The sequence below is a fragment of the Myotis davidii genome, unplaced genomic scaffold (assembly GCF_000327345.1).
Source record: "Myotis davidii unplaced genomic scaffold, ASM32734v1 scaffold827, whole genome shotgun sequence".
In the NCBI taxonomy this organism is placed as follows: domain Eukaryota; kingdom Metazoa; phylum Chordata; class Mammalia; order Chiroptera; family Vespertilionidae; genus Myotis; species Myotis davidii.
Genome location: NW_006297815.1, coordinates 783,025 through 793,648, shown reverse-complemented (window position 1 = coordinate 793,648; position 10,624 = coordinate 783,025). Strand labels below are relative to the sequence as shown.

At 46.4% G+C, this 10,624-nt stretch overlaps 1 protein-coding gene across 1 annotated transcript in view; it reads left to right on the top strand.

Annotated features, from left to right (window-relative positions):
• EYA2 (EYA transcriptional coactivator and phosphatase 2) overlaps nt 1–10,624 on the top strand; it is a 145,613-nt gene that overhangs the window by 108,423 nt on the left and 26,566 nt on the right. The window contains exon 9 of the mRNA XM_006773526.2: nt 8,765–8,854. Coding sequence (XP_006773589.1) covers nt 8,765–8,854 — 90 coding nt within the window. The remainder of the gene's footprint in view (nt 1–8,764; nt 8,855–10,624) is intronic.

Sequence of the window (10,624 nt, the reverse complement as noted above, 5' to 3'; positions counted from 1 at the left end):
GGGGAGACGGAGGGTGGGGGGGGTTGCAGGTGCAGTCGGCTCCATGGTTCTACAGACCCAAGTTCAAGTCCCAGCCCCCCAGTTGGACAGGCTCACCCCGACACCAGCCTGTTAGCAGCCCGGGCCCTGGCCCCAGCTCGCCGCTGCCTCCTAACGGGGGCTCATCAGTGAACGGCCTCAGTGGCCGGACTGTGGTTCAGAGGGCACAGCCCCCACCGCCCATCTCCCTGCTCCTCAAAGCTGGCTCGGCGTCTAGGAGGCAGCAATGCCTAGGCCTTCTGTTGTTTATTTGTTTGTTTGTTTTTACATATTTTTATTGATTCCAGAGAGGGAGAAAGAGATAGAAACATCAATGATGAGAGAAAATCATTGATCGGCTGCCTCCTACATGCCCCCAACTGGGGATCAAGCCTGCAACCTGGCATGTGCCCTGACCGGGAATCGAACCCTGACCCCCTGTTCACAGGTCAGCACTCAATCACGCTGGCTGTGCGCTAGTGGGTTTTTAATGAGGAGGAAGAGCATACAGATGTGCTCTAAGACAAATAATAACTCAGACCCTTCCATGCATCTGGCTTATATCACCTTGGGTGGGGGGATTAGAGGTGCCATCAGAAGAGAAGACATTCAGTCTTTTTGAATCTCTGCCTGGCAAAGCTTGGTTGTTGCTAAGATGTGTAGAACATGACCACATGACTATTGAGCTTGCCCACTGGACATCGTCAATGTTGGAAACACCCATTTTCCTATAGACCTGGGGAAGTGGCAAGCAGAGTCAAGAATCTTTCAATTATAAGCAACAGAAATTCAACATCCATTCATTTAAGCCCTAAAGGAAAATGTATTTGCTCATGTAACTTGAAATGTCCAGAAGTACCATATTTTTCATGTATAAGATGCTATTTTTTTTCTGAAATCGTTGTCTTATACACAGAAGTCACCTGAGGAGGGAGCCACAAGGGTACAAAGCTGCCCATACCTTTTCAAACAGGCCTCCTCCAATCATGAGCCTTATTGTTACTGACGTCAGCTGATGCCGTAATTGGAAGTGGAGGTGGAGAATGCGCAGATGCAACAGGGACCGGAGCGTTCTGAGCCCATAAAGATGTCAAAAAATAAAAAGATAAATACCAGTAAGCGATTCTCTTACTCTGCAAAATTCAACTGAATGTAATCAGTATTCGAAAGAGCATGAAAATAGAGCTGCAGAGAGACAATTTGGACCTCCTCCCACTGAGTATATGATCAGACAGTGGAGAAAACAGGAAGAACAACTCCTTAAGATGCCAAAAAAAGAAGAAGGCCTTAAGAGGAAAACCAGCCACATGTTTAAAATATTGATTTCTGAATTTTGGGTTGGAAAAGGGGGGGGCATCTTATACATGGGGGTGTCTTATACATGGAAAAATATGGTAGAATTCAGGAGCAATGAGATCTGATCACCAAATACTTTCATGTGCATATGTGTGTACTGTCAAGAAGGCTCTGCCTGTGTTTGTGACAGGCTGGCTGCCAGCATCCTCAAGTGTGGAGTCTACAAACTGAGCCTCCCTAGAATTAAGAAGATTCCTCTTTCCCAATATTTATAGCTAAAGTCCTAGAGCCAATTTTCATTGGCTCCCATTCACCACATGACCATCCTGAACCAGTCACTATGATCCCTCCAGGCCTATGAAGTAAGATTATCCTGCGTATGTTCTTTACTAGAAATGATTAACCGCTAATTTACAGTCTTGGAAATTCATTCCCAGAGAGATTACGTATCTCCACACTATCATCATGCCTCTTTTTCAAGGTGTCTGATAAAGACTCTGCAGTGGGCGTTCCCAAGACACCCTCCGGCTGGATGAGTAGTGAGAAGGACCTATAAGCTATTATAGGTTACAGTTTATGACAATGAAAACATCTTAAGGTCAACAAAGGGAAAGGCGCGTGGAATGAAGTCCGGGAGAAAGGCACAACCTTCCAGGCGTCCTCTCCCAGTGGAGCACCCACACTCCACTTCATTCTCCCAGCACTGATGTGTGACAACACGCGGGAAGTGTTGCCAACCAGGGGAGTTCACCTGAGCTTTGATGTCCAGGGTCTTCTTGGGGTCAATGACATAGGCATGTGTGCCTTTGGGATTGACCTCAGCTACTCAGATGCCAGCCCCCCAGAACAAAAACAGGTGTTCCCCATAAATCACATTGTTAGCATAAACTATCAGGGCAACTGGGATTGTGTGGCCTCAGGGCTCAGGGCTGCTCATCTACCAGGAGCCAGCCAAGGGCCAGTCTTGAAGACAGATCTTTCCTAGGAATGTGCGGGGTTTGATCACCCCAGGCCTGCTGAGTTAAACCTTTCCTGCACAGACAGGGACCCCAAGTGCAATCATTTAAATGGCTCAGTTCAAGTGGAGACCACCAGATACAATAACGGCCTGAGGGGACCTCTTCTTTCTTGTCATGCAGCTGGGCCATGAAAGGCCAACCCGCTCTCAAAGCAAGGAAGCCAGAACAGGCATCATGGCATAGCCAGAGGATTATGGAATCTGAGCTCCTGTCCCCACACTGCCTCTTGGAGGTGACCTTGAACAAGTCACATAGTAACAGCAGTAATAATCATCGCAATATAAGAAACACACACATATACTCCAAATGAAATAGAAGTTCACCATTGCTATATATGACATACTCTGACATTTTGCCATCTATTCTAGGGATTAGCAAACTATCCTATATAATAAAAGCCTAATATGCTGAGTGTCTAGCCATTCGTTCGACCATTCAACCAATCGCTTGTTTTTAATGAAAATGGTTGCCTCCTAGTCTATGGGGATTGGGAAGAAGACCTGTAGGGATGCAGTTGAATTGGGGAGCTTTGGATGTTGGGGTTGGTGGAGACCCTTGATAGAAACAACTGCTCTCATCTGAACCCTGATGAACTTTTGCGTTAGGGCTTTGAAACCTCCAAGAATCCACATGCCATTTTCCTCATTTGAGTGTGACATCAGATTGGTTTTGTTTTTAGAAAGACTTTCTTGCCCAGCCGGAGTGGCTCAGTGGCTGAGCATCAACCTATGAACCCGGAGGTCATGGTTTGATTCCCAGTCAGGGCACATGCCCTGGTTACTGGCTCGATCCCCAGTAGGGGGCGTGCTGGAGGCAGCCGATCAGTGATTCTCTCTCATCATTAATGGTTCTCTCTCTCTCTCCCTCTCCCTTCCTCTCTGAAATCAATAAACATATATTTTAAAAAAGAAAGACTTTCTTTTATACGCTCCTACCCTCTCCCCTCCATTCAGGAATTGCAACCATACGTCACAAAATAATTTACTGATTCTCAAGGCAGATCTGAGAGCAGTCCATATGGGGAAAGTCCCCACCAACTCTTCTAATTAAGAGAACTTCGCCAAGAATGTGTAATAATTAGGTTACTGAATGGCGTCCAGGTCCTCAGAATGTGCCTGGGGCCCAGGGAGGGGGTGTCCAGTGCTCTGAACCTCCGAAATGAATGGGTGCAGAGCCCACCTCGCCATCATCAAAACCAAACCCTGAGAATCTGTAGAACATTAGGGCACATTGAAAAAAAACTGCAGTGCCCTAGTCTGATTGGTTCCTTCACTGGGAGAGAACCACCCCCAAACTCTCAAAGATGACATTCCATCCACCCAACCCCTCCAGTCCCCAGCACAGTCCTTGGACCGACAAGGTACAAATTGAAGCCTGCTTTGGAAAAATTCCCTTTTCTCAGTTCTCTGTTCTGGTTTAAACTGATCATTTCTTAAAAGCAAATCTCTTTCTGCTGTTGCTTGTTTAGGAAATTAAACACTGATTTTTATTTTTTCTTTACTCCAAAGAGTATATAATGATGGAGAAAATGGTTTTCATGTGAGATGGTACCATCTGATTACATGTTCTCTGCTTAAGGGTGCGAGAAAGTGGGTTGCGGGATTTTGACAATGAGGGGCGCTTGCAGAGCCTGCTGTGTGTCAGGCTGGTGTTTGCACATGTGCTATCTCATGTCATCCTCACGGCAACAGTAGATGGTCGAGGGATCAGAGTGGACTCGAATGGGTCAGTAGCCTTTTATTAGCTGAGGAACATGGCGTGGAGGCTTTATTTCATTGGGTGACAGGCTGGGTCGGACAGAGGGTCCTCACCCTTTGAGCTGCACAGGGTGACTGAAGCCCAGACCAGGGCGGTGTGTTTCTGGATTATGTTAGGGACGTATTCAGCAGGCGGCTCACGATGAAACGATGGCTTTCGTCTTACCCTGATTCCAGATGTACTTCACATTCATTCATGCCGAGTCGCCACCAATTTTTTTTTTTCTTATTTTCTCAGTCTTTGCAACCCTGGAAAAACATCTTCTACTTGGATGAAGTGGTCTGGCCCTAAATATATTTTAGGGTAACACTCTGCATTACTTAACTGCTGGGACCGTTGTGCTTTTCTTGGGCCCATGGTTGGCAAACTGCGGCTCGCGAGCCACATGCGGCTCTTTGGCCCCTTGAGTGTGGCTCTTCCTAAGCCTGAGGAGTACCCTCATTAAGTTCATAACAATGTACCTACCTATGCAGTTTAAGTTTAAAAAATTTGGCTCTCAAAAGAAATTTCAATCCTTGTACTGTTGATAGTTGGCTCTGTTGACTAATGAGTTTGCCGACCACTGTCTTGGGCTATTCCAGACTTTTCTTCCTCTTGAAGGAGCTCTCACCTCCACAGTTCGGAACAATCTAATAAGCAACATGCAAGCAGATCTTAGGAAAACCAGAAATAACGTGGATGCTCAAGGAATAGCTGGGTGTCCTCGGGGTTCTCCGGAGAAGCCTTTGGGCACCTTTGATTTTTTGTTTAATTTCTTTATTTTTATTTATTCATTTTTCAGAGAGAAACGAAGGGAGAGGGAGAGAGAGGAACATCAATGCCAGAGTGAAGCATTGATGGGCTGCACACCCCCTACTGGGGATTGAGCCCAAAATCAGGGCATGTGCCCTGACCAGGAATCGAACCGGCAACCTTTCGATGCATGCAATGACACCCAACCAACTGAGACACACCAGCTAGGGTTATTTTAATTTTCAATCATACAATAACTATTTGAGTCCCTTCTCTTTTAAAAAAATGTAGAATATTCTAGGTAATGCTGGTTTACTTTGATCATCACCTCCAATTCCTGTTCCTTCCTCTCTGTCTGCCAGGAGTAATTGCTGTTCTGACTCTAGGTATAACCTTTCTGATATTTATAAATATGTAAGTGCCCATGGAAAATATGTAAGAACATTTTATGTGTTTCTAATAGATGGTAATAATATTCAGTGTATAACTTTTAGAAGATTACTGCTCTTTCACACAATAATATTTTTTGTGTGTATCCATGCCAATACATGGAAGTCAGATTCATTTCTTTCCATTGAATTTGGTTTTCTATTGTTGAATATACTACTACTACTAGAGGCCTAGTGCATGAATTCGTGCACCGGTGGGATCCCTCAGCCTGGCCTGCGCCCTCTTACAATCTGAGACCCCTTGGAGGATGTCTGCATTGAGCGTCTGCCCCCTGGTGGTCAGTGCCCATCATAGTGACCGGTCAAACAGTCGTTCGGTCATTTGGTCACTTAGACTTTTATATATAGAGAGATTTCATTTCTCTAATCTCCTTTGGCTGGACAAGCAATTCTTTGGCTATTTATAAACAATTCTGTAATGAACATCTTTTTACGTGTTCCTTGCTCACATGTATGGGTTTTTTTCTAGGATAGATAATGAAAAGTGCAATTACTGAGAATGTGTTTTTTTAATTTAGTTTTTTAATCCAAGAAATATATGCATATAGTTTAAAATTCAGATAGTCCTCCAAAGGGAAATATAATAAAAACAGCAGTCCCCAGTGCCACCCCCCTTTCTTTCTGCCTAGAGGTGACAACTTTCAACACTTGCTGATTCTTTTGGTATTTACCTCCAAATTTCTAAGTAACCTACTTGTGTTACTACTTCTTGGTTTTTCTTTTTGTCTATTTAAGGCATGATCTCTGGCTTCACAAACTAGAAGACAAGAATTCAGCTCTTTTTTCTCATCTTTGCCCCCATCACACCCATGGCAGCCTTCTCTTCACCTCCTCCCAATATCAATAAATCATCACTTTATCAACATAGAGTATTTGCCTTCTTGTAACTACACAAATATGTTTCACAGATAAGCCATTTTGTACACAATAATTACTTTTCCTGTTTTATGGGCTGGCCTGGGAGTTGACATTTTCTAAGTCAATCCTTTCAGTGGATGAGTGTGGATGGCAGCGTCTTCTCGCTTCCTGTCAGTGCATCGAGGGCTGGCCATTGGTGGTTAGGTGTTCAGACAGCCTGGCCTACAAGGAATGTGCAAGTTTGCAGAGGTGAAATGGTTTGGGTATGAGTAATGTGTGAAAACCCCCCAAAAACCTTTTCCCAGGTCACACAATGCTTCCCTCCTTGGCCCTGAAAAGTTTGTTTTCCTCATCTTCTCTTCATTTTTCACTGAGTACTCTACCCCGCGACGTCCAGCCAGGACTCAGAGCACTAAGCTTTGGCGGTTGGGACCCTGATGAGGTGTTTCCCCTAATGGCTGCGTGCCTGGGCTTCATGCTTCACAGTGGTGTGTGTGAAGCTGAGATCACCAACTACACTTTCTTTCCCTTTTTTTTAAGGGTCAAAAAGGGTGAATGTTGTTAATTTTTATTTTTATTTTTATAATAGGAGTAATACAGCCTTTCAGTTTAAAAAAAAAATTCAAACAGAAAGAGAGGTATACAGAGTGACAGTACAAGGTCCCCTTTGCACCCCATCCCCGGCCCCTCCAAGACCTCGTCAAAAGCAGTGCTGCTCTAGAACCAGATTTCCTGGGTTCCGATCCTATCCCTTCCTAGCCATGTGACCTCGAGGCAGTTACCTAACCTGTGTGAGCCTCAGTTTTCTCGTCTGTAAAATGGGAAAATAATAGTGCTTTGTGTGAATTAAATGTTAATATTTATAAAGTGGCACAGAGAAAACATGTAATAGATGTTAACCAGGAATATGCCTAAATGTGTATATCCTTTTAGATCAGTGGTTCTTAACCTTGGCTGCACATTGAAATCACACAGGGGAGCTTTAAACATTCCCAATGCCCAGACCTCACCCTCAGCAGTTCTGACTTTACAGGTGTGGGGTGCTGAGCCTCAGATTTTTCAATGCTCCTCACATCATTGCAGTGTGCAGCCAGGTTTGAGAAACCTGATGCTGCATATTTTCCACATGTATCAGTTTGGATCCGTGAGGTTATGCTACAGTAACAAACATCCCCCACATCTCATCGACCTCTCATTTATGATACATGTCCACTGTGATCTGTTGCAGCCCCAACACATATCATCTTTATTCTAGAACCCAGCCTCTCAGGGTAGCTTTTATCTGGAGCACTTAGTCTTGTGAAGTGGGAACAGAGAAAGCAGAGCAAACCATGCACTGCCTCTTAAAGCTTCTGACCAGAAGTGAAGCATTACTTCTGCTCAGATATCATTGGCCAAAGCAAGTCACATGATCACACCTGAGTTCAATAGGGATGGTCTACATTGGGCCATCAGACTGGGAATAGCCAGATGGTAAATATGTTAAGCTCTGCGGAACATAGAGCAACTACTGTTGCAGTGACTCTCCTCTGCCTTCAAGGCACAAAAGTAGCCATAGACAAACACTGTCAAAAACTGCAGAATTCAGGCTGGCTGGTGTGGCTCAGTTGGTTGAGCATCGTCCCATGCACCAAAAGGTTGCTTGATTCCATGCCCAGTCAGGGCACATGCCCAGGTTGCAGGCTCAATCCAGGGGAAGATGTGCAGGAGGTGGCCAATCAATGTCGCACTCTCGCATCGATGTTTCTCTCTCTCTCCCTCTCCCTTCCTCTCTCTTCCAAAAAAAAAAAAAGTTTCAATGCAGAAATCATTCTTAGCTCAAGAGCCATACAAAAGCAGGCCGCAGGTGAGATTTAGTTTGCCAACCCCTGGTAGACATCACCTCCTACAGGGAGACTCTTCAGGAAGGGATCCCAAGTATGGATGAAGGGTAGTGCAGTCTACACGCCATGTGTGTAGACAAGAGACGGGGAGTGATGTGTTGTGTGTTGTCCAGTGGGCTCCCCACAGATACTGTGACGTAACCGGCTTCTGTCCCTTCATAGCATATTTCTTCATGACAGTTTCGTGTCAGCAGCACCAGCATGACTTCATTGTTCTGATGGCTGCCTCGTTGGCCCTGGTATGGAGGCACCATAGTGGGTTTCTTTGCGTGTTTGTTCTTTAAATGAATCTCCATTGTTAGGTGCCAGTGACATTTAAAACACCAGGAGGAATAAGGCAGCCTCCACAGAGAGATTGTTGTCGAGAGAGAGCCAGCATCCCCGCTCACCAGTAGATAATACATGGTTTATACTGCCTTCCCGAAATCTCTCGGCCTCCCTGAAGACACATGTCCCAGGGCCCTCTCTATTAGAGCCACTCTGGTCCTTGCAACACTGAACACAGTTGCAATTCCAGGGGCGTCTGGGGGAGGTTGGAATACCCAGAGGGTAAACACAAGTGATGAAAAACTAGAAGGGAAATCGCAGAGGCTGTGTATCGTTAGCAACCTGACCCCACGCGGAGACACGACCTGGGCCGGGCGCGGGCCCTGCGGCTGAGAAAAGGCCTTTTGGAGGTGGGACAGGAGGGCGAGGGAGGCTGTCATGACAAGGCTCACTCACACGTGACCCTCTGTCTTCCTTCTGGCAGGACACCACGACGTCCGTGCGCATCGGCCTGATGATGGAAGAAATGATCTTCAACCTCGCGGACACGCACCTGTTCTTCAATGACCTGGAGGTTTGGGTTTGCTTGTTCCGTTTCATATTCGCCATATGTAACCCCCTCCGTCTGGTTTGGGGGATGAGATGCTGCCTTTTCTTCCCCCCCCCGCTTTTCCTTCGGAGCTAGAAACTTGTGCTAGCAACCCCCAAAAAGGCACAAAACTATGGCCAGCGACAGCTTACTGAAAACACACTTGACCGGATTATCTCCCAGCGTCCCTGAGCAGTTAATGGGCCTTTCTCTCTGCTCGAGCGGCGACGTCCCCTGGCAGCCTTACTAATCCAATAAAGCAGCGTGTCTTCCTCCTGGAATTTGCTATTTAATAAGTTGATTAAGGCAAATTAGTACAGATCCTCCTGGGTCAGCAATAATTAGCAGTGGGCCAGGATGGAAGGTTTTACAAACAATTTACATCCCCCTGAAAACATGTTTTACAAAGAGAGGGAGCAAGCAGAGGGACTTAAAGTATCTGCTTCTGTGCCCCTAAGCAACCTTCAAAGGAGATAGGACACAGGGGGAGAGGCGCTTCCAAAATCACTTTAATTCATTTGCTTATATCCAGCCTGGACATAATTTCACATGGAAAACGTATTTTCAATGGAACTACTACAGCAAAGGAATAGAAAGCTAGGGTAAGGCATTGTGCCCCCAAAATCCAGCTCAAGCTAACTATTGAAGTGAAGTTCAGAGTTAATCCCCGAGCTTCCTGGCAGCCAAAGCAAAGAGGGAAATATCATGCATTGCTTACCTCCCCCAAAGAAAGGGCAGGCAGCTTTCTCCCAGGTGAAAAGGGTTATTTTGGCTGGTAAGAGGAGTAAGGTAGAGATATTCTGGCTTTATCAACTGTATTCTCATTGTTGGTTTACCAGATTGAAAAATAAGGGCAACCTAAAATAAAACTGTTTGTGAAAGAACAATCCTACTGATCCTAGTAGGAATATCCCCCCCCCCTCCCATGCCCCCTCCAGAATCTGGGAAATCACTAGGGACTAAACCGTGAAGCAGAAATATAAAGGCTCTGAGTTCCAGACCCGTCCTGTCCAGCCAGGTCACTTACTGTTATTCACCATCAGGAAAGGGCTCGGGTTACCTTCCCGGCCTGCAGCCCCCGGGTCCCAGGGGGCAAGTCCTCACTGAAAGCGTCCGTCTGCGCTCTGTGCAGTCTATGCAGGCCGCTTGGGCCTCCGCCCTCCTGTCTGTGACAAGGAATTGCTCTCTGCCCACCGTGTGTTTCAAAGAGAGGACTGAGGTGGAAACTTGTTGATGAAGCACGAGAATGCCAGTAGCATCCAGGCCCAGGCCCTAGCCAAAGACAGTGTGCAGGCTTCTCTTGAAATGGCCCCTCGTGTCTTGGGGGTAAAAGAGAGAGGGGGGAGGAACGGAAGAGGAGGGAGAGGGAGGGCGAGAAACGAAGAGTAAAGCAGAGAACAAAACAAACATGGCAGGTGAACTCAGCAAGTGCTGTGGAGCCCAGCATAGTCAAGGCCTCGCCGGCTGCAAACGGCGAAGGAAACCCAGCTCACTTTACCCAGAACATGGAGGCTATGGGTCCTCGTAGTGGGAACCGAAGGTTTGGCTGTGCCCTGTCTCCCCCTGAGAATGTCAGTTTCCTGAGAGCGGGCCGCGTCTGTCTGGTTCACCCAGAATGTCCCTGGCCCCGGCAGTGAACACCCAGACAGATCCATAAGCAGGAGGATTTGTGGCAGTGAAAAGGGTGTGAAAAAAATAAAACGAGGAGATGTGATAGTGAGCGATGGGTGCGAGGGGGTAGGGTGGTGGCCAGCA